Source organism: Gossypium hirsutum, chromosome A09 (assembly GCF_007990345.1).
Source record: "Gossypium hirsutum isolate 1008001.06 chromosome A09, Gossypium_hirsutum_v2.1, whole genome shotgun sequence".
NCBI lineage: Eukaryota > Viridiplantae > Streptophyta > Magnoliopsida > Malvales > Malvaceae > Gossypium > Gossypium hirsutum.
The window spans coordinates 29,502,898-29,528,911 of NC_053432.1; the positions used below are offsets into that span (position 1 = coordinate 29,502,898).

General features: G+C 34.5%; 1 protein-coding gene and 1 long non-coding RNA gene across 2 annotated transcripts; one reads left to right on the plus strand and one right to left on the minus strand.

The window, feature by feature from the left end:
* Positions 1-8,875: 8,875 nt before the first annotated feature.
* On the minus strand, positions 8,876-10,122 carry LOC121205986 (uncharacterized). Its single transcript, XM_041076138.1, has 2 exons — positions 9,483-10,122; positions 8,876-9,396 (listed from the first exon to the last, which is right to left on the minus strand). The coding sequence occupies exons 1-2, from the start codon at positions 10,120-10,122 to the stop codon at positions 8,876-8,878; spliced, it is 1,161 nt and encodes a 386-aa protein (XP_040932072.1).
* A 4,071-nt stretch (positions 10,123-14,193) lies between these two features.
* LOC107888753 (uncharacterized) lies at positions 14,194-17,963 on the plus strand. The gene is made up of 4 exons (XR_001681480.2): positions 14,194-14,351; positions 17,115-17,217; positions 17,287-17,367; positions 17,457-17,963. It is a non-coding gene; the product is annotated as an uncharacterized lncRNA (long non-coding RNA).
* Positions 17,964-26,014: the final 8,051 nt, after the last annotated feature.

The following is a 26,014-nucleotide window of genomic DNA, read 5'->3' on the forward strand; positions in this document are numbered from 1 at the left end:
TAATAAAGTGGGCAATTTGACATGCAAGCCCCACATTTTAGCCATGTTAACAATTGGCCACTTTAAGAAAAAGACTTCTAAAATTTTCCTTTATACAATCAAATCCCAACTAAATAATTAGCATCCAATTAACTAAATTAGACCACCCAACTTTCACAATAGGTAATTCACATAACAAAAACACTGAAATTAATATTTTACAAAATTTTTGACTAGGTTTTGTGGTCCCGAAACCATTTCCCGACTAGGGTCAATTTAGGAATGTCACATGAACCATTGGAATACCGTTGGTATAACACCCCTTACCCGAGACCGTTGCCGGAGTCGAGCACGAGGCATTACCTGACTTAGATTACTAATTTGGGGCATAAAAATTTGATTTTAAAATTAATTTAGTTACATTCATTCAATATGTCCTTAAAAAGGGTCCTCGAGACCCTAAAACATGAATTTGAAATAGTTTGGGAATAAACCGGAATCAATAAAAATTTTCCGATCACTTAAACAAATCAAAACAATTTATTTCATCTTTCATAAATAAACTGTCCATCTGCATCATAGTCACTAAATAAATCATAACTCGAGTTACGAAACTTGAAATCCAAATCCGTAAATTTTCTCTGAAACTAGACTCATATATATTCTTACTAAATTTCTTTCAGAATTTTTGGTCTAGCCAATTAGTACATTTTATTAGTTAAAGTTTCCCCTATTTCAGTGTTTGGCTGCTTTGATCTCTCTTCACTTTGAATTAATTTTCTCCCTGTAAAGAATTCAAATAGCCATTCCGTTTATTTTATTTAAATTATACTCAATAAGGAATCTATACATATAAAGTATAACTCTTAATTATTTTTTTACAATTTTTAGTGAATTTATAAAGTCAGAACAGGGGATTCAGAAATCACTCTGACCTTGTCTCACCAAAATTTAAATATCTCGTAAAATACAACTCCTTTATTTACTCTGTTTCTTTCATATGAAAATAGACTCAATAAGATTTAATTCTATATCTCATTCACTATCTAAATCCATTTCTACTATTTTTAGGGATTTTCCAAATTCACATCATTATTGCTGTCTAATACTTTTTTAAAGCTAATTTCACCTTTTTCATGATTTCCATGGAATAACTAGCATTTAGGCATACATAACACCAAACATGTCCTTGATTAGTCATTCCAACAGCTAATCATTATCAAGCATTTACATACCATTCATCAGTCATATCATAAGATCATACACACAAAATGGCTACGATGCTATACATGCCATACTCAAAATGAAACGTAACGTCTAGCTATACCAAAATAATCCTTGTGATAGTGTGCCCGGACCTCCGACGTGCTATACGATCTTCGAGTTAGATTGAAAAAACTATAAAAAGAAGGAAAATAAAGGGGGTAAGCATTAAGCTTAGTAATTTTGCATGCAAATAAATAACAACATTCATAAGAATTATCTTACTACTTGGCATGATACTACTTAATACAATTTCATTAATTGTCATAGACGTATTTTAAACTTCTTCACTTACTCACTTACTTAAATACTTACTTACTTAATCAAATTTATTAATACATTTTACTTACCTTTTTCCTTATCAAGCATGCATGAACATTTTATACTTACCTTTGCTCTTCTAGCATGAACTTGTCTTACCTTTTTAGCATAACTCGTCTTACCTTACCTTACCTTGATATTCTTTTTAAATTTTCCCGTTGAACCACTTAGAATACTAAGGATACATGGGTACCTTACCATTGCCATGACTTGTCATGGTCTTACGTGGTATCCTTTTGAAACTTACCATTGTCATGTCTTGACATGGTCTTACATGGTATCCTTGCCTTATGAACTCACCAATGCCATGCCTTGGCATGGTCTTACATGGGACCTTTGCCTTATAGTAACTTATTAATGCCATGTCTTGACATGGTCTTACATGATTTCCTTGCCGTAGAAACCTTACCAATTGGCTTGCCTTGGCATGGTCTTACATGGTATCCTTAAACCCTAATGTCATGACATTTGTATCCTACACATTCCTAAGGTTCAACCGGGACTTTCTAAAATTACTTCTCCGTCAATTCATGTTTGAGTCTTCTTTAAATAATTTCATAAAATAAATTTAAACATGCTGGAAATTAACAACATTAACATAAAATAATAGAATATTGCATTTATTTACAGCAAACTTACCGCGAAACAAAATACGATCAACTATATCGATTTAGTCCACTATCTTTTTCTTTGCTCCGTTTAACTCCGAATTTCGTTCTTCTTGATCTATAATAAAAAATTTAGCTTATTTAATACTCACATTTATTAAAATAGTCCTTGACTCAAACTTTGGCAAAATTACATTTTTGCCCCTAAACTTTTACATATTTACACTTTTTCCCCAATACTCAGAAATTAAACTTCATCCTATTTTCTGATGTTTTATGTCATGCTGATCATTTTTCCCATCTATGACAACATCAAATTCTAACTCTAACATGTACTTATGAACATTAGGTATTTTTACCGATTATGTCGTTTTACTCGTTTTCACGTAAAATCGCTTAGCAAAAGTTGTTTAACACAATTTCAAGCTTCATATTCTACCATAAAACATCAAAATAAACACATTTCACCTATGGGTATTTTTCCAAATATAAACCGCTAAATTATTGCTAGAATAAGCTTAATCAAGTTACCGGGACTCCAAAAACGTAAAGAACATTAAAAATGGGGCTAAAACGGACTTACAATCGAGCTTGGAAGCTTGAAAAACCCTAGCTATGTCTTCCTCATGTGAAATTCGGCCAAGGGGTTGAAGATGGACAAAAATTGGCTTTTAATTTTGTTTTTAATTCATTTTAATAACTAAATGACCAAAATGCCCTTAATTAAAAACTATGGTGTTTTATCTTCCTTTAGGTATTTTTTTCCAAACTAGTGTAATGGTCTAATTACTATCCAAGGGCCTCCACTTTAAAAACCCATTACTCACAAGTACTTAGTACCTTTGTGAACTAGAACACACATTTTACAGCTTTTGCAATTTAGTCCTAAATATCAAATTCAACCCTCTATCGATAAAATTTCTAAACGAAATTTTCACACAATTATGCAATCATGCCATAGACCTTAAAATGATAATAAAATAAATTTTTCTACCTCAAATTTGTGGTTTCGCAACCACTATTCCGTTTAGGCCCTATTTCAGGATGTTATAGTTGGATACCCAGGATAGCTCACACATAGTGTGCTAACTCATATAACTGTAATCCGTCAAATCGTATACATGTATGCTCACACGAGCTATGAATCGGTATGGTCACACAAGCTATGAAAATGGGCTTGCTCACACAAGCTGTAGGTCAAAACGTAGCTACATGATGCTACTCGCACGAGCTATGGAGTATTCGCAACACATGTTAGACCTCAGCCATCGGTAGGGCATTCAGGACCAGCACCTGAATCATATAAACCCTAATGACATGTCATTTGTATCATACAAATTCCTAACGTTCAAACAGGGCTCGATAATAGTTCTACATCGTTGGATATACAACCGGTTTACACGTATAACAATTCACAACAAAAGTATATTTCAATCAAAAGCTTATATACACAATTTAATTACACGAACTTTCCTCGACGAGTATATGTAGATACGGAGGCGATTAATACAAAACTCTCTTTGCCCCGATCTAAAGCCGTACGAGGCTATCTATAAGAATAAATTTAATTCAATTCAATATGCATTTTATTCAATTATCCCAAAATCATATTTTGGAAAAATTATCATTTTGCCCCTATATTTTTAATTTCTTTGCAATTTAGTCCCTAGCTCATCAAAATGGAAATTCATGAAATTTCACCCCAACCCACTATAGCCGAACATCAATTAGGTCCCTAACAAGCCCTGTATTTCATTTATTTCACAATTTCACCATGTAAAATTTTCTATTTTTTAATATAATCCCTATTTGACTTTTTTTATAAAATTTTCTATTTTTTAATATAATCCTTATTTGACTTTTTTATCAATTTTTTTATTACAAAAGTTGTTTATCTAACAACTAATCATTTTCTTCCATAACTCAACAAAACTCATGCATATTCAACAATGGAAAAACCCTAATAGTTTAACAATTTTTCAAATTAGTCCCTAGGCTAGCTCGATTAAGCTACAACGATCCCGAAAACATAGAAATCATTAAAAACAGGACAAAAATCACTCACAAATAGATAAAATAGAGTTAGTCGAACCTAGTTTCTTCAATGGCTATCTTTCTCTTGTGAAAATCAGTTGAAGAAGAAAATATAAGATGATACCTTATTTCTGTTTTATCTAATTACTCCTTAATTTCCAATTTACTTAATTAACCTTTAAAAACATTAAAATTTACACAAATGCCAAGCCATCACATTCCACTTTATTCATTAGTGGTCTAATTACCAAATAAGGACTCTTACTATAAGGTTCTATAGCTATTTAATACATTTAGCTACTAGAACTCAACTTTTGCACTTTACACAACATAGTCTTTTTTATTAATTTGAATTAAGAAATTTTTATATGGTACTACTATCATGATATAGGCAATAAAATAATAATAAAATATTTTTTTGACTTTAGATTTGTGGTCTCGAAATCACTGTTCCAATTTTACTGAAAATGGGTTGATATATGGGTAGGAAGATTTTTTTAAAAATTTGCATTATGTTTTTCTGAAAAATATTGCATTGGTATATGCATACATTATCATTTTTTCTTAATTGATCGTTATGAAGTTTCACTGTGATACCTGATCTGATTAAATTGTTATTCGTGTTCTCTATTTGAGTTTGGTTGCACATTGAGCTTCATAGCTCACCCTTTTTGTATTTGACCTTTCAGCTAGTAAGTAAATTTAGGACCAGACAACGTGTAGGAGCTCAGATTATTCTCTGGTTCAATACATAAGTTGGTTATGTTTTTAAAAATTGAAAATCTAAAATTTTTTGGCTGCAAAATTAAGTAACCTCTTAAGTGTTTTTATGACAATAAACAAATAGTTTTAACGTATGTTTGCCTTAAAGCTAGAAAATATTTTCCAAAATTATTACTTTCAAAACATGATTCTAATTAAAATTCTGGATTTAAAATAAGTGATTACGGACTCAAGTATTTCTAAACATTCGTGAGAGTTTTGTTGATTTGTGTTTGCGAAACGCATTTTAATAAAACAGAAGTTTTTAAACAAGTTAATGTAATTCCTGTAACACCCTAAACCCGACCCAGACGTTACGGCTGAATTCAGCGTGTCACATTGAAGTGTTTTTCGAAAACCATGTTTCATTGAAAACCCTTCTTGATGTAAAACTCATTGGAGCGTTATTGTAAAACTCATGTTTTAATTAAAAATATTTGAGAAGAATATTTTCTTTATAGATTAAAGTGAATGGAAGCTGCGCACCAGGTAGGAAGCCAGAAAAGAGGAGGTGAGTCTATTGGACTGCTTAAGTACCAAGCTCTTCATGGATCCAATCCTAGACATGCACACATCCATTGCCATACTTAAAGCATATTACTTGTCCACGAACAACAAATTAAGCTTAAGTCCATTTAAAATATTTATTTCCTTTGAAAACATTTACGTTGCGGAAGCTTTGCTCGGTAATCGTGATATTTTGAAAATAAGTAACTTTTATAAAACGCGCCCTAGAGCTAACCAATTTAATAATCCAAAATATTAAAAATAATAAAAAGAGCGGCCTTATTACAACTTAAACCAGAATAAAAATAATCAAAAAAATAAATGCGAAACTTATTTTAAAGAAAACAGAAACTTAATCTTCGTGGCCACTCTGAATCTCGCCCTGCTCCAAGTTTACCAACTAGGGCTCACCTGCAAGGATGAAAGAGTAAGGGGGTGAGTTTGGAAAACTCAGTGTGTAAAGTATCCCAACCAGAGCCCAAATCAGTTCAAGCTTTACTGGGGCTAAGCCCTATTCAGAAATCAGTGTTAACTGGGCCTTAGCCCATATCAATATTAATCTGGGCCATAGCCCCTTACAGTATCAGAGTATATTGGGCCTAGCCCATATCAGTATCAATCTGGGCTGTAGCCCTATTACAAGTCGAGATATATTAGGCCTTGGCCATATTAACACAGTTGGGCCCATTTCAATACAGTTGGCCCATAACAAAATAGCCTCATATGATTAATGCATGATAACCCCATCCAACCCTGCACTTGCCTCCGTCCATCCCTACACTTCCTGTGGGGAATAAATCACCCACGCCATCCTTACACTTACAATGTTAGCACCGATTGCGGCACTAACTATAATCCGCAGCAAAGCTGCTTATATCAGAATATGTGGCACAGCCACCAGAACAGGTTCTTCCTCCATAACATAACCCAGATCCCGTGCAACAGATATACATGTCATGGCATACAACAAACAGAATCAGAATATCATGCATTTCAATCAAAATTAACCCTAGGGGTATAACGGTCATTTTGCACCTAGGGGTAAAATGGTAATTTTCATACTTAGGGGTATTTTAGTAAAATCCACTATTTTAGGGTTTACATACATCCTACAACCGTTACCGCATCAACAGAAACACTTACCGAGCGTCTTTACTGAATTGGGCTCGTTGGCCCATTAACCCGTTTTTGGCCCATTAAGCCCAAATATACCGAAGTGCACGAAATTGCGCACTCTACAATCATACCGCTTTAGATTACCAAAACTAACAAACAACCATCTCACGAGCGCTCGCACGCTCGCAAGTCCACAAAATGTTGGCTTTCCGGCATTTTGGCTTTTCGGCTTTTGCCGATCTAGTCTATGAGTGGGTATCGTTTACACACCTATTTTTCGACGAAACGTTGACGAGTTCCACACACGAGTTGCCTACAATTAGTTACTAACACGTTAAACTATGAATCCATAACAACTTAACACATCAAACCCTTACCATATTTGGCCCTTAACACCTTAGGCACTAAAGTTCTTACCTTTGCCGGAAAAATGGACTAGATCTAATTCTGGTCGTTCCAAATATCTAAGCCCTCGATTAGTAGCCCTTAATCCACACTAGAGCAAAACAAATCAAATAACACCACTAAACCCTTTTAGTTTAGTCGAAAGGCACCCTTTGCATATAGGGGTTTTCAGCTTTTCTTTAAGTCCCGAAATAAAGAATGGAAATTAGATTCCGAGTACTTACCCCCAATGATGTACTTGTCAAGAGTGTTTCAAACACTTCCCTAATCTCAGATCCACAGTGAATCCAATCTTAAAATGCAAGTAGTGAATAGAACTAGATATTAATTCCCGAATCACTATGACTTATGAAGGTTTCGGCTTTTGTGAGTGTTCGGTTAAGGTGATTGAATGGGAGAGGTTTTTTCTTTTATGATTGGTGAAGCAAAGAAGATAGGAAGATGACGATAAAAGAAATGAGAGGAATGGTTTAATGGCCTCGTCTTGAAGAATTAAGAGAGCAAGAGAATGAAAAAGAGAATGAGTGCATTTCAGTATAAACTTCCTTTTGAATTCCAACCCCCTGAATTGCTCCTTGATTCTTGGCCAATTTCAAAGTTTGAATTTCATTCAAACTCCTAACCGCTGATCTGCAACCTTATCCACCGCTTCATCATGCTGCTAAGAAGAGTTTCGGTCAAACTCTAACTCTCCCCCACGTGAACAGCAAAATTGGAAGCCCATTTCGCGTACAACAGCTCGAACTCCAGACCTCAGGCCACTCTTGCGCCTATATCCGTGCAGCTGGCCACTGTACCAAGCTACCTTTCTTACTAATATATGGTTACAATTAAATATAAACCTTACCTGCTTCAGTTCTGGCCCGCTTTGAAAATAAAAAGGAATTCGCCTTCCCTTAGAATCGAACTCATAACCTCACGGCAAGCCTAGCACGCTGCTGCCACTGCACTGAAGCTCTTCTCATGATGTAATCTACTCACAATTCTTTATAATACTTATCAACAGTCCCGGTTCGTTTAAAAATAAAACAAGATATCACTACTTACCAGACTCGAACCCCTAACCAGATGCACACTCTTAACGCCTCCTTGCCACTTGACCACGTGCCTCTTTTGTGTCACCTTTCCACCCAAGCTATTTATAACGCCTCCTTGCGGCAAATCCTTGATTGTAAAAAAACCAACCATTGGCGCACGCCGTGCGTTGAACCCAGGCACCTCCCACGCCTTCCTAGCGTACTTAGCCACTGGGCCAAGTGCTCTTTTATGCTAAAACGCAGTCCAAATTATTATTAAGGCCTACTGCCCAGATTCCCTAAGGTAGCATAAAATTAAAATTTTTCTAGAGTCTTAAACACCAAAACAACAATACTTTTATAAATATATATTATTTTTTTCCCTATCTAATAATAATAATTATAATAATAATAATTTTATAAATATATCTAATAATAAAAATTTCAAATATCAATAATACAGTAAATAATAATAATAATTTTCATAAAAAAAATTTCAAACATACATGTAGTAATATTTTTCTAATAATAATAATTTTATCTCATAATACTAATTAAAATTTCGTAAAAATTTAAAACATCCGTAATAATAAATACAATAAAAATTTTCTAGTAGTAATTTAATTCAAAATTTTTTTCTTAAACGATAATATTTAAAACTTCTTAATTATTCATGTTTTCTTCTATCCGAATCCCAGACTCAAGGCCCAATTCTTTCAAGGCCCAATTTTTGGGGCGTTACAACTCTATCCCCCTTAAAAAAAATTTCGTCCTCAAAATTTCAAACTATCAACTAATTGTATTACTCAAGTCAAACCACTATGCTTCTGCTGCGCAGTCTAGCTCTAATTGTAAATTAAGTAATTAATACACCATGAGAGAAGTACGTACTAGCATCTGCTTTCGGAGCGTCTCCGTTCTCACGGCGACATGCTGCATAGACCAAAGCTGGTTGTTTTGCCTCAGCATGTCCCATACCTTGTCTGGTGCTCCACGACTTCGACCCATTCCATTGCTACGGCCTCTTACTGGCTGCTGACCACCCCTCGGCTGCTGTATATTACCCGTACCAGTGGTTTGTCCATAATCTGGTCTCTGAGGACACACTCTGAAACGATGCTCCATCGATCCGAATCTTAAACAGGCTCTAATCCTTTTCCAGCATTCGCCATAATGGCTTTTCCCGCAATCAACACAAGGTTGTAATCTAACAGCAGCAACAGGGGCTTCAGCTCGGACCGACCCATCTGCTCTGGCACTTTTCCTATGCCTCTGATCAGAATTGGAGGGCTTTAAATCTATTTTGTTTTTACTCCTTTTCTTTTCCCAACTCTGTCGCTCAGCGCACTTCACATCCTCAGTTATCTTAGCTTTCTCTACCAATGCTGCAAAATCTCGCTCCCTCTGTGGAGCTATTAATACTCGTAGACTATTTTGGAGGCCATCCTCGAACCGAACACAACGTTCGTACTCTGTTGCTCTATCCCACGGGCATATCGGCTAAGTCGTAAAAACTCTGCCTCATACTCAGCCACAAACCGATCTCCTTGAGTTAAGTTTAAGAATTCCTTCCTCCGGGCATCTACATAGCTTGCCCCAACATATTTCCCTTGAAATGCGTATTTAAAGAATTCCCAGGTAATCCGCTCGAGTTGGGTACCCTCTTTCACAGTCAACCACCACTGGTAAGCTTCCTCCCTAAGTAGTGATATCGCCCCTTTTAGCTTTTGTTTAGCCGTGCAATCCAGGTCATCCATTATTCTCTTCGTGGCTTCCAACCAGTACTCAGCCACATTCGGGGCTACTCTAGAAATGCCCTTAAAAACTTCTGCTCCATTCGATCGGAGACGTTCCGAAACTGACCCACGGCTTCCGGTACCAGTGTTGGGTCTAGCGACCCTCTCTAGAATACGAAGCATGGCTTGGGACAGTGCATCATCCCCAGCTGTACGATCATATGGTCTTGTCCCACTATCCGTCGTAGGCGATACCGGTGTCTCACTAGTTTCCACCATAGGTATAGTATCAGAGGCAAGGGACTCAGCTCGTGCCCCTCTACGGCCTCTACCACGGCCCCTAGTACCCCGTACATGAGTACCACGTGTGCTCATCGTATCTATCAAATTGCCTGTATTAAGAGTTTTTTGCCCAGATAGAGTTTCAGAGTTCGCTTTCGCAATTCTCAGCCTAGCTACAATCTCAATCTTATAGTCTCAATATAGCTCTAACTACAATGTCATAGCAGAGTCTCAGTAATATAACAAATACTTAGTAAAGTTCAGAAAAGGTACTTATAGACTTGGTGCCGGGGATTCAGGGTGCCACTTTTTCAGAAATCAAAAATTCAAATTTATTCTTTGAGCACTTTGAAAACAAAATTTAAAAGAATTTTCTAACATTTCTATAAAATCGATTTAAGGGTTTTTCCATGAAACTAGATTTCAATATTTTATAAAAACGTTCAGACCCGATCCACAGCTGAGTTGTTGCAACCGAGCTCTGATACCACTAAATGTAACACCCTAAACCTGACCCAGACGTTACGGCCGAATTCAGCGTGTCACATTGAAGTGTTTTTCGAAAACCATGTTTTCATTGAAAGCCCTTCTTGATGTAAAACTCATTGGAGCGTTATTATAAAACTCATGTTTTAATTAAAAATATTTGAGAAGAATATTTTCTTTATAGATTAAAGTGAATGGAAGCTGCGCACCAGGTAGGAAGCCAGAAAAGAGGAGGTGAGTCTATTGGACTGCTTAAGTACCAAGCTCATCATGGATCCAATCCTAGACATGCACACATCCATTGCCATACTTAAAGCATATTACTTGTCCACGAACAACAAATTAAGTTTAAGTCCATTTAAAATATTTATTTCCTTTGAAAACATTTACGTTGTGGAAGCTTTGCTCTGTAATTGTGATATTTTGAAAATAAGTAACTTTTATAAAACGCGCCCTAGAGCTAACCAATTTAATAATCCAAAATATTAAAAATAATAAAAAGAGCGGCCTTATTACAACTTAAACCAGAATAAAAATAATCAAAATAATAAATGCGAAACTTATTTTAAAGAAAACAGAAACTTAATCTTCGTGGCCACTCTGAATCCCGCCCAGCTCCAAGTCCACCAACTAGGGCTCACCTGCAAGGATGGAAGAGTAAGAGGGTGAGTTTGGAAAACTCAGTGTGTAAAGTATCCCAACCAGAGCCCAAATCAGTTCAAGCTTTACTGGGCCTAAACCCTATTCAGAAATCAATGTTAACTGGGCCTTAGCCCATATCAATATTAATCTGGGCCACAACCCCTTACCGTATCAGAGTATATTGGGCCTAGCCCATATCAGTATCAATCTGGGCCGTAGCCCTATTACAAGTCGAGATATATTGGGTCTTGGCCATATTAACACAGTTGGGCCCATTTCAATACAGTTGGCCCATAACAAAACAGCCTCATATGATTAATGCATGATAACCCCATCCAACCCTGCACTTGCCTCCGTCCATCCCTACACTTCCTGTGGGGAATAAATCACCCACGCCATCCCTACACTTACAGTGTTAGCACCGGTTGCGGCACTAACTATAATCCGCAACAAAGCTGCTTATATCAGAATATGTGGCACAGACACCAGAACGGGTTCTTCCTCCATAACATAACCCAGATCCCATGCAACAGATATACATGTCATGGCATACAACAAACAGAATCAGAATATCATGCATTTCAGTCAAAATTAACCCTAGGGGTATAACGGTCATTTTGCACCTAGGGTAAAATGGTAATTTTCATACTTAAGGGTATTTTAGTAAAATTCACTATTTTAGGGTTTACATACATCCTACAACCATTAACGCATCAACAGAAACACTTACCGAGCGTCTTTACTGAATTGGGCCCGTTGGCCCATTAACCCGTTTTCGGCCCATTAAGCCCAAATATACCGAAGTGCACGAAATTGCGCACTCTGCAATCATACCGCTTTAGATTACCAAAACTAACAAACAACCATCTCACGAGCGCTCACACGCTCGCAAGTTCACAAAATGCTGGCTTTCCGGCATTTCAGCTTTTCGACTTTTGCCGATCTAGTCTATGACTGGGTGTCGTTTACACACCTATTTTTCGACGAAACATTGACGAGTTCCACACACGAGTTGCCTACAATTAGTTACTAACATGTTAAACTATGAATCCATAACAACTTAACACATCAAACCCTTACCATATTTGGCCCTTAACACCTTAGGCACTAAAGTTCTTACTTTTGCCGGAAAAAAGGACTAGATCTAATTCTGGTCGTTCCAAATATCCAAGCCCTCGATTAGTAGCCTTTAATCCACACTAGAGCAAAACAAATCAAATAACACCACTAAACCCTTTTAGTTTAGTCGACAGGCACCCTATGCATATAGGGGTTTTCGGCTTTTCTTTAAATCCCGAAATAAAGAATGGAAATAAGATTCCGAGTACTTATCACCAATGATGTACTTGTCAAGAGTGTTTCAAACACTTCCCCAATCTCAAATCCACAGTGAATCCAATCTTAAAATGCGAGTAGTGAATAGAACTAGATATTAATTCCCGAATCACTATTACTTATGAAGGTTTTGGCTTTTGTGAGTGATCGGTTAAGGTGATTGAATGGGAGAGGTTTTTTTCTTTTATGATTGGTGAAGCAAAGAAGATGGAAAGATGACGATAAAAGAAAGGAGAGGAATGGTTTAATGGCCTCGGCTTGAAGAATTAAGAGAGCAAGAGAATGAAAAAGAGAAGAGAAGAAAAATGAATCATAAAGGCCAAAAATAAATGGCACTTATTTTCTATGGCCGAATGAGTGCATTTAGGTATAAATCTTCCTTTTAAATTCCAATCCCCTGAATTGCTCCTTGATTCTTGGCCAATTTCAAAGTTTGAATCTCATTCAAACTCCTAACCGCTGATATGCAGCCTTATCCACCGCTTCATCATGCTGCTAAGAGTTTCGGTCAAACTCTAACTCTCCCCCACGTGAACAGCAAAATTGGTAGCCCATTGCGCGTACAACAGCTCGAAATCCAGACCTCAGTCCACCCTTGCGCCTACGTCCGTACTGCTAGCCACTGCACCTGTTTTCCTTCCTTACCAATATGTGGTTACAATTAAATATAAACCTTACCTGCTTCAGTTCTGGCGCGCTTTAAAAATAAAACAGAATTCGCCTTCCCCTAGAATCGAACTCAAAACCTCACGGCAAGCCTAGCACACTGCTGCCCCTGCACTGAAGCTCTTCTCATGATGTAATCTACTCACAATTAATTATAATACTTATCTACTGCAGTCTCAGTTCGTTTAAAAATAAAACAAGATATCGATACTTACTAGACTCGAACCCCTAACCAGATGCACACTCTTAACACCTCCTTGCCACTTGACCACGTGCCTCTTTTGTGTCACCTTTCCTCCCAAAATCTTTATTAGGCCTCATTGCGGAAAATCCTTGATTGTAAAAAAACAAACCATTGGCGCACACCGTGCCTTGAACCCAAGCACCTCCTACGCCTTCCTAGCGTGCTTAGCCACTGGGCCAAGTGCTCCTTTTTACTAAAACGCAGCCCAAATTATTATTAAGGCCTACTGCCCAGATTCCCTAAGGTAGCATAAAATTAAAATTTTTCCAAGTCTTAAACACCAAAACAACAATACTTTTATAAATATATATATTATTTTGCTTCCCTATCTAATAATAATAGTTATAATAATAATTTTATAAATATATCTAATAATAAAAATTTCAAATATCAATAATACAGTAAATAATAATAAAAAATTTCATAAAAAATTTTCAAACATACATGCAGTAATATTTTTCTAATAATAATAATTTTATCTCATGATACTAATTAAAATTTCGTAAAAATTTAAAATATCCGTAATAATAAATATTGTAAAAATTTTCTAGTAGTAATTTAATTCAAAATTTTTTTCTTAAACGATAATATTTAAAACTTCTTAATTATTCAGGTTTTCTTCTATCCGAATCCCAGACTCAAGGCCCAATTCTTTCTAGGCCCATTTTTGGGGCGTGACAACTCCTCAAAATCTGGTCATAACGTCTAAGCAGGATTTGAGGTGTTACAGTTTGGATCAATATAATGGCTATGCCATTACAACTCAATTTTGCGGGCCCAGCACAAACTATTGTTGGGTTTAGTGGGATGCCTATTACTATTGTATTCCATTATGGGCTTATGCAGGGACTAGAGGGCATTTCTATTTTGTTTCATCTCTAATCGCTCTTCCTTGCTTCCTTTGCCTCTAGCCACTAGCACTCCTCCCCTTTATCGAAGCCTCCTTCAGGTAAACCTTTTTATCTATTCTGTTGTTCCTTTAGTTTTCCTCTCTGCCTCTTTTTGTTACCTTAAGAAAAAAATTGTTTTTTTTTTAAATTTCAAAGTCTTGGTTTATATTTTTGGGTTATTGAAATTGGAAAAAGCAAAGATTGGGTTGGGAATTGGGAGAGAGGCATTTGATGTTGACTATTGGAAACTCAGACATTTGTTTGGATTGTGAGAAAATGAAAATTTTTGTTTTATTTTCTCTTTTTAATGTTGTCTGGGTATTATTTATAGGTTCACGAACCAACCAATATTAATAGAAAGAGTTGTGACTCTTCCTATGAAATAAAATTAAAGTGTATACAGTTTGATTTACCCTTAGCTTACAAACTTATAGCTTGTAATTGATCTACTGAAATGGTCGAGTTCCTTGTAGTAGATCTACCTTTAGCTTACAATGTAATTTTTGCTATAGCTTACTATTATCATCTGCAAGTTGTTTTTCATACAAAACAGTTTATATTTCAAACATAGAAAAGCCCCCTGCAGGACATATAGTCTGTATCTTAATGCTAGAAATTATATTATGTTGAAAAAAAACATTCAAATATATTACAACATAGAAAACTATAGAAAGAAAACAACTTTTTTGCAATATAATTTGTCATGTAAATGAATGGATTTACAATACAGATGACTTAAAAAATACCTTTTAAAGCCAAGTCTAAGGAATTTATTTGGATGGTTAAAACAAGTAAAAATTCATTTGGCTTGGTCTGGGATTTGATTAAGGTTTGGCTAAGTTGAGTTTAACACTTTGATAATTTGGGTTTTGAGACTTGTCAGAATGACTGCAGCCCAAAATGCAGAAAAGATACAATCAAAATAACAAATTAGTTATTTTTCTTTGCTTCTTATATTTGATCATTTGAGGCTTTATTTATTTAAATTAATGGTGACTATTATTGGCAAAAGTATCTAATACTTTTCTTCTACAACAATGAATTGTGTGATGTCTCTTTAGTACTATCAAATTGAACGTCATTTTCATGTTTGAAAAGAAAAAAAGAAAAGAAAAGAAGACATACACTTATAATGCTCAACTAAAAAATTGAGGATGTACTGAAAAATATTAGTAAATTTTAATATATTTAATTTAGACATTACATCTTTATCTGAACCAACTAATTTACACAAATTTATCTAGAACCTCTCTTAAATTAATTCTTTTTAACTTACCAATTTTTTATGTGGTATATTGTGGTTGGAGCCCAATAAACTTGAAATGGTTATGTTTGTATAACAGCTATTCTTCTGGTTCCATAATTTTTTTTATCTATAGGATCTCTTAAAATTATATACTTGCCCAACAAATTAGTTACATTGATGTTTTTAGCTACTAGGTCTTGGTAGATGGAAAAATAATCCTTGAATTTACTTTGAATATACAATTTGTTTTGAAGACCTCCAAAGCAATTTGAATTGAAAAAAGTACAATTGTGTTTGGGTCTTTATCAAAACTTCTCTACATCATAGGTTAAAGCAATCTACAGTTTCCAGGATGTCGTTGACCACAATGCCTACACTCAGGTCGATTCGGCCAGACATTACCAACAGTAGCAATTAAAATGGCTCGTGAACTCTGTAACGCCCTGAATTTGGGCCTAGAAGTATTAGGTCCTTGAGCATGGGAGCAGTTTAGAGGTGGCACATAAATAGTTAGTTGTGTAAGAAAGTGACACAACTGTGTATCTGCTTCAGTGGTTAAGTGTTCTGAGTGTTCTGGGAGTGTCTGAGAAGTCTTGGATTCAAGCCTTGGTTTATGCAAAAACCTTGCTTTTTAAGGATAAAACCCCTATCTTTGGTTAGTAGGGTTATAAGTAAAAATTGTTAAAACATGACAGAATGGGCCTATTGGTCTAGTGGATAGTGGCATGTGGAGTATGCTTGTGGTCTGAGGTTCGAATCCATATTTGCGCAAATGGAGATTATTTTTATTGATGGCCATAAGAGGAGGTTGTGTTTGACCGAAACACTACTGAGGGGAGTGGAGCTTGAATTGGTCATGGAGGGATTGTAAGAGGGAGTTGAGGAGAGATTTGAGGAGGAAATCAAGGGGATTTGAAGTGGAGGAGGTGTTGGTGCCGAATTAGGATTGTAGGCACCCAGTGATTTCGGTTTGAGGGAGAATTAGACTTTGGAGAAAGCTTTGGTTGTGGTAGCAATACACTCTAGCTGTTTATTTTCTCCTCACTTTTCTTTGTTTTGTCGAGCGCTTTCTGATTCTTCCTACACTTTTTGTTAACTAAATACTACTAGGGGATCATTGGGGTACTTTCATTTTGGACTATTTAGGCTTTTTTTGGCTTCCTCTACTTTTTTACAAACGATTTCCCCCTTGATACCTTTTTTTTGGCTTTCTCCCTCTCTAATCCATTCATTCTTTTGATCAATTCTCTTTCTCCACTTTCTCCTTTCCAATCAGTTTCTCATTGACTAATTGCATCTTTTTCACTACTATTCTCGTTCTTTCTTTGCTCACTTTCAACTCATTCCCCTGATCTTTTTGAGGTTTCGCCGAATATTACTGCTATTCTTGTTCTCTCTGTGCCAAATTTTACCTTCATTGCTATCTACTATTTCTGTAGTTATTGTTATTTTTTGGTCTTGCTTTTTGGTAAGTTTGACTCTCGGTTTGGATGAACGATACTTTTCCTATTTCTCCCTCTCTCTGTTGTAATTGTACTTCATCTAACAACTTCTTTCTCTGTCGATTACTGTTAAGGCTGTGATTGTTTCACTTTGTCACCATCATATAGTGTACTTTCGGCGCTAGTGTGGGTGTAGGCCGATTGTTCCTTTCTCCTATTTTGGACTCTGCATTGCCAGTAAGTGATTTACATTTTGCTCAAATCATGTGTGCGATCAATATGATTAACGTTAATAAGTTCATTCAGAATGCAGGTATTTCTCTAAATGAGTTCGTAATCAGTTGCGTGTATCGGTTTAAGGGTAGAATCTTCATTATTTCGACCATGGTAAGTATTAGTGAAACTTTTTGCGAAATATAAGAAGGAGATGTTAATCATATTGTCATTGATTAATAGAGTATTTTGATTGAATGTAGGCTTTTGGCTCGCAGGCTACTTGCGCATCTTCGTTTAAGGTGTGTAATCACTGTCTTAACCGTAAATCGGTAAAAGCCGAAAAATAGGACCGTTGATGCCACATGGGCGTGCGATCGCTCTTGTGGTAACCCCAAACGCATAAACGTGGGTACTACATTACGAGAGGCCACCATGGGAGATCTCATGGGCTTAGGCAGTTTTGGGCCATGTTAGGCTGAAATGATGACCAAATACCCCCATAGGGTAAAATGACCGAAATACCCAAATAGGGTTAAATGACCGAAATACCCTCATTGGATAAAATGACTGAAATACCCCTATAGGGTAAAATGACGGTAATACCCCTGTTGTGAGGTAAAATGACTGATTTGTCCTACGATGTGTATGATTGTATTTGAGCATGCCCCGTTATATGTATGTTGCATCCATGTAAGATATTTGATCGGCTAAAATCATCCCTGAATTTCTTCAATGCTGACTGAAATGTCTTACCCGGTGATCTCTTACGAGAATCTCTAGCTTCAAAATCAGCTTTTCTTTTCTTTTTTTTCGTATAACTTAGGAAGTTATAGGAACTTGAGGGGGCGGAGGTTGTTGAGCAGCCGGATTCGTCCGGACGAACTCGATGAACCACTCATTCATTAGCTGGAAGAAGGCTTGCTTAGCCTCTTCCTTTATATTACTTGAAATCAGCCAAGAATCAGCCGGCACTGCTCCCAGAGTAGGAGCGGGCGTATTACTTTTTACGTCATCTGTTACGGCTCGATCGAGATCCATTTACTATAATAAAACACATTTTTAATTGTCAGGAATCATTACACTATCACAGTTTATAATTATGGCATGTATAGTTATACTCACACACGCTATGTTAGTCCTAGAACCAACTAAACTGTAGCTCTGATACCAATCAAATGTAACACCCCTAACCTGTATCTGTCATCGAAATAGGGTTATGAAGTATTACAAAACAAGACACAAATTTCGAACAATTGTATGCGTACACTTGCTCAAACGCTTAAAACAATCAAATATTAGCATATATAACTAATTTAAATTCTTTACAAATCATATCATAACATTTTTCAAACATATATCCAGTTATATAATTCATAAGCAAATAGTGCCAAATATATCATTTTACCACATAGCATATGCGCATATCAAAGATATTATAAATAATTCAATCAATTATTACAAACATGAATTATATAAAGTAAACATATTTGAGTACATATCATTTTTAGCAAAATTCTATTCAGCACAATAAGGATATAATAAATTTAACCAAATCATTCATGGCATAAGTACATTACTATATATGGCTTCAATGGCTAAATCATAAACAAGTCTACTTATAAGTTCATCTAAGTAGATTGCACAATACTAAAAGGTCCTGTATCAATTTAGACATATATTAAAAGAACAATGAACGGTCTAACCATCAAAGTACATATAACCATTCACATTCACCTATTTTGCATAAAAACAATCATGATTCCTTATAACTTAAATTACTATTCATTTGGTCATTTTACAAAGCCTTAGCCAAATGTAATCATGCTTATTACTTATGTTTATTTTAATGCCCACTGTCAACTTTACTCAATCACATTACATGCATGTAATCTCAAATAGAATCAAATCCTATATTAACCAAAATTTGCATTTCACATCAAACACATCACAAATATGTATATATATACATATAACATAGCAAACACTTCTTTAACATTTTAAAATACCAAAACCAAATCTAAACATGTTAATATCACTTATCTTGCAAAATAAAAAAGGTCATATTCAATACCAATTCAATCATTACATGTTTAGATAAGCACATATAAATATATATATCAAACCAACACATCATATGCTTATATATATAAGTGCCGAATCATGATTAATTTACTAACATAATTCATATTCATTTCTTCACTTAATGAAAGCATATTGAACTCACTTTTATCACATGCCATAATCGAATCACCTTTTTACCAAAATACATGGCAAAACTAAATAAAATGTGTTTCATTATATATATATGCATAACATTGTCGAATCATCAAATCAATAATTTCATTACCTAAATTCAACATTTAACTGAATACACTCATCAACCAACTTAAATCATTACTATCAGATACAAGACATAGCCGAATCTTTAAACAATAGGTAACATATCAAGCATAATTCATACTTATATATACATCATAGTTGATTCAACCAACCCAAATAAAATCATCATTTGAGCATAGCATACAAACCAAACTTAGCACACATAAGAACCATGATCAAGATAGCAAATACTTATATATCAAATTAGCCATTTTCGCATGCATATTATATACAACACTTCAAACATATCTGAAAAGTAGTATATCCTATACATGCCATAGGTTCGAAAATTAGCTTTTAAAAATACCGATAAACAGACGATAGTGTGATAGACTTCGCTGACGATCCCAGAGCCCGTAACTGGTCTCCAAAATCTATAAAACAGAAGCAAACACACACACATAGTAAGCTATCACAGCTTAGTAATTCATAAGCAAATAAACATCTCAATGACATAACCAACTCAAATTAATCAAACCAATTCATGCTATCATAATCATATTTAATCTCAAACTTGCAAATTCATATGCAGCATATACATTCATGTATCAACTTTAACTTGGCCGAAATACATATATATCCATTATCAAAGTAATCATTTACTTCCAAGGTCATAATATCATCATATAGACGGATATATATACACATTCATATATGTATACACATGTTTCACACTTTAATATCACATACTTATATCATTTTGCTGAATATAGATTTGCATTCAATATACATATAACCAACTTTATAACATGATTCATATCATCACTTAAAATACCAAAATTTACCTTAATTTCAATACACTGGCTAACACATACCTGTACCTTTTAATTCGATTCCGCATTCGGTCTTTACTTAACATTGCTCGCTGAATCATTCGGAATTAAATAGGATATTCAGATAGTCGCACATATCGTACAATGCCATCGTCCCAGACGTGGTCTCACATGTAATTACGTATCAATGCCACTGTCTTAGAAAGGGTCTTACTCGTAAACACATATCAAAATCACCAATTGATACCAAAGTATTAAACGTGGTCTTGCTCGCACACACATATCAGAATCACATATCGATGCCAACGTATTAAACGTGGTCTTACTCGTAATCACATACCGATGCCAATGTCCCAGACATGATCTTACACGTAATCACATATCGATGCCAACGTCCCAAACGTGGTCTTACACGTAATCACATATTGATGCCAACATCCCAGACATGGTCTTACACGTAATCACATATCGATGCCAATGTCCCAGACGTGGTCTTACACGTAATCACATATCGATGCCAATGTCCTAGACGTTGTCTTACACGTAATCACATATCGATGCCAACGTCCCAGACGTGGTCTTACACGTAATCACACATCGAAAATTTTATGTCATGACATATGTATCCTAGCTATTCCTAAGGTTTATACGGGGCTTTCGGACATCGTATCTCGGTCTAATCGAGTTCGTAAACATAGCTCCCAAGCATATACACGTTTAACTACCACATATATACTTTCACATAATTCATTTTAGCATATATAACTCGTATTTATTTAAAATTTACAACATCTATTTGCTTATAAACTTACCTCGAACAACGATAATCGGAACAGAACGATTATTCGACAACTTTGGTTTTCCCCCGATCCAAATCTGATTTGGTTCTTGATCTAAACATATTCAAATTAAACTTATTCAAACATAATTTCATTCAATTTAGTCCAAAAACACAAAAATGGGCAAATTACCATTTTTCCCCTGACATTTTACACTTTTTACAATTTAGTCCAAATTGCACAAAACACAAAACATGCAAAATTTGCACACGCCATGCTTAGGCCGAATGGTACCCATACTCATACAAGTCCATACATTTCATTTATTTTACATTTTAGTCCCTCAATTTATTATTTCTACAATTTAGCCCTAATTCTCAAATTCATCAAAATTTCCAATACAAAATTTATTAATCCAAAACATATATTTCATAATTCATCATCTAACATCACAAAGCTCAATTATTCATCAATGGCATAACTCAAAATATTCATCAAAATCAGAAATTCAAGCATGGGCTTTGTACATTACACTACAACGATCTCAAAAACATAAAAATTATAAAAAACCGAGCTAGTTACATACCTTAATCAAGCTTCAACGATAGCCGAACCTTAAAGCTTTATTTTTCTTTCTTTCTTTTTCATATTCGGTCAAGTAGGAAAGATGAACACATGGTTTTTATTTTTTTATGTTTTATTATTATAACATTATTATCATTTTACCTATTTAACCTTTTTTATAAAATAATAAACCATTATAAACCATGTCTTAAACTGTCCATCAATTTAACTATGGTAATATTGCATTAAATACCTCAAATTAAAAAGGCAACAACAATTTAGCCCTTCAACTTTTAACCATCAAATTTTCATTTTACGCAATTAAGCCCTTTTATTAAATCAGGCACTCAAACGACAAAATTAAAACACGAAAATTTCACAAATATAAATTCACACATAATAAACACAGAAAATAATTTAAAAAATTTTTTTTGACTCGGATTTGTGGTCTCGAAATAACCGTTCTGAATAGGGTCTAAATCGGGATGTTACATGGCATTTGAATACCAACTTGAATAGCAACAATTTTTCAATCTATAAATATCAAATGCACACATATGGACCATTTAACCAATTAAAATTAAACATGCTTTACTACTATAATACATATACTTTATTACTCCAATAGCTGAACCATATATTCAGCATACAGGACATTTGAACTTCTATTTAATAATCAAACATGTCAATTCATAACTTTATACATATGCATGTTAAGCCAATTTGACCATACCTAATTCGCAAACTCAATAACATATTTATCCATGTCGTATTCAACCACACACATGGACCACATACCAAAGCTGACTTTATTACCACATATATATCACACATTTTTTTAATCAAATATTATATAAGCAATTTGAACATTACTAGTCGAATCACCGAAAATTCGTGACATAAGCATAGATTTTATTTAACTATCATCAGCTGAATATAATAGATCATCAATTGTCGTTTCCAAACCAATACATAAACAAATTTTGCATCAAAATATAGATTAATAATAAACCACACCAAATACCCAAATTCACATAGCTTAGCATAGTCATTACATAGTAAATATAAACACATACCAACATCATCATATAACCTAATCATTAACCACATTACCCTCACTCAATCTTTTAAGCTAAATATGCTATCTCATAACTTAACATCAAAATAATATATCAATTATAGTTATTCAAATGACCATCAAACATACCCAAAATATAATCGCCATTTTACCATATTACTAAGTCAAATTATACCATTTTCCATACCTCAAAAAATGAGTTACTGATAAGCCGAATATACATCCTACTTACCATTCCTCATTGCTGAATCATATAACCAACATCAAGACCAAATATAATAGCATCATGATCAAGCCATTTTCGCATGGCTATACATATACAAATTTTAAAACCAAATATATATCAAAACTAGCCTATACATGTCACATAACCAAATCTCAAGCATTTATTCACCAAAACAAATACTGGATAGTGTGATGAGTTCTCCCATGACTTCCAACCTAAGCAAGTCTCCGAAAATCTATAAGCATAGAAAAAAAATACACAGAGTAAGCTTTGACAGCTTAGTAAGCCATAAGCAAATAATTCATACTAGAACATATATAATTCAACCAAAATAGGCCAAATTTAGTTAATTTCATACACATATGCAATCACTTTTCTCATCTAATACATATCACTACCTTAAGAAATTTCACTTATCTTATTTAACCATGAACATATAAACCATGCTTTCAAATTTGAGTAAAAACCGTTAGCTCAATTATAATCAAGTTTGCACATATTCATTATGTAACCAACCAAAACATGTCATGCTTCCCTAGCCAATTTACATATATACGAACCATACATCATAACACCACCATCTCGATATCTATTTCATATCCAATTTTCAAATCAAAATAGTATATCTCAAAACCATGTTTCTTGTTTCATATTTCTCATGTTCGAATCATAGAACCACAAGGTCATATAACGAGCACATATAATACACATTCATTTGTATACATTTCTTTCATTCATGATAATATATTTCACATATCGTCATTAGAAATATATTCACCTTCCATTTCTAAATTTCATATATAATTCACACGTACTAGAATCATATATGGCAAAACACAATTACCATTTCACATTTATCATATAATTCATTTGATTATAGTTCACTTGCTATTAACCACATCTCATTTTCACATAGATCATAATCATACTCACTTTCATTGCTCAATTTCATATACATTGCAACATACCTGAATCGGATGCACATTCATATACTCATTTATTTCTCGGAATGCCCATTGAACCGTTCGAAATCAATAAGGTTACTCGGATAGATCTGGAAACTCGTACAATGCCAATGTCCTAGACGTGGTCTTACATGTAATCAAATATCGATGCCATTGTCCCAGACAGGGTCTTACACGAAATTAAATATGATGCCAATGTCCCAGACATGGTCTTACACGAAAATCTCAAATCGATGCCAACGTCCCAGACGTGGTCTTACATGAAATCATATATCGATGCCACTGTCCCAGATAGGGTCTTACACGATATCATATATCTCGGAAGCTCACATGTTATGACACTAGTATTCTGTACAATTCTTAAAGTTTGAATGGGATTTTCAACTGCATAGTTAAATCAACTCATGCTCAAAATAAGTCATCAAATGCTTAATTCCATTCGTCCGTATACATATAAATACAAATTAATTCGACACATATAATACATTTACATTTCAATTTAACAACATTAATTTACTTATGAACTTACCTCGTAGGGACATGAACGAACTGGACAATTATTCGACAATTTTCAATTTTTCCCCGATCCAAATCCAATTTCCTCTTTTCTTGATCTAATTCAATAAAAATGTCGCTTGTTTAATAACATATTCATTCAATTTCATGCAAAAATACATAATTTGGGCATTTTGAATTTTAGCTTCTAACATTTCACATTTTCACAATTTAATCCCTATTTCAAAACAACACAAAATACTCAAAATTTCACTATGCCCATGTTAGGCTGAATTCACCTTGGGTCCCTAGCAGCCCATTAATTCAATTTATTTTACATTTTGATCCCTCAATTTTCAAATTTCTCAATTTAGTACTTAATACACATTTTATCAAAAATCACGTAATTAAACATAATAATCTATCAACAAAGATTTATTTTTCAACATCAAACAACAAATTAATCACATTATCAACCATCAAAAATCTCAAATTCATCATCAATTCCAAAAATTGAAACATGGGCTAGGTAATAGACGAAACAACGATCTCAAAAATGTAAAAATTATCGAAAACCTACTAAAATCCATACCTTAATTTAGCTTGGAGCAAGGCGGAAACTTAAAAACCTTCAAATGTTTTCTTTCTTTCTTCCATTCGGCGACAAAAAGATGAATGATAATGGTCATTTTGTTTTACTTTATTTTATTATATATTAATACACCATTTACAAAAATAACCTTTGAAATTTAATTAGAAAGCCATATAATTGTCCATTACTGTCCATGCTTTAGTTCAATGGTCAAATTCCATTTTAAGGACTTCATATTTAATTAATCAAAGAAAATAGGCACTTTAACTTATAGCATGCTACTTTTACATTTTACGTGATTAAGTCCTTTTTCTAAATTAACCATTCAAACGGTAAAATTAATTCATGAAATTTTCTCACATATCAAATAATATGTTGTAAATACCAAAAATAAGATTAAAATAATTTACAGCATCGGATTTGTGGTTTCAAAACCACTGTTCTGACTAGGGTCTAAACTGGGCTGTTACAAAGTAAGAGGGGAAAGTTAGATTTTCGGTGGATGAAAAAGTGAAACTGATGCAAAAAATTCTCTGGTATGAGAGAGAAACAATTTTTTTTGAAATATTCTGATAACTCCCCATTCATTCACATCTTAACCAACCAATACTCAGATTTCTAACTAAACTAAAACTCTAACACAAAGTCGAGCAAAAACAATAATTCCCACGCTCGCGCAAGGATTCGAACATAGGACTCCTAACACACTAACCCCCTTACCACTTAAACTAGCCGGCTCATTCTGATAAGAATTTACAAATAAGTTTAAAAAAACCCACTGAACAAAGATAAGGCTTAGATTCAAAAATAACCAAAATTGACAAAATTGGGACTTGAACCCAAGACCTCACAAACACACCCAGAACACTTAACCATTGAAGCAGATACACAGTTGTGTTAGATTTTGCAGAAGTAGAAATGAATTATTTGGGGCGCTATATACCCAATTAGGGAACATAGTCGAGAA

Bases quoted from the DNA above. Each gene is read 5' to 3' on its own strand.
- LOC121205986 (XM_041076138.1), bottom strand. From the start codon at position 10,122: ATGAGCACACGTGGTACTCATGTACGGGGTACTAGGGGCCGTGGTAGA. The intron at 9,397-9,482 runs GTACGAACGTTG...GAGATTTTGCAG, and splicing joins CCGTGGGATAGAGCAACAGA to CATTGGTAGAGAAAGCTAAG.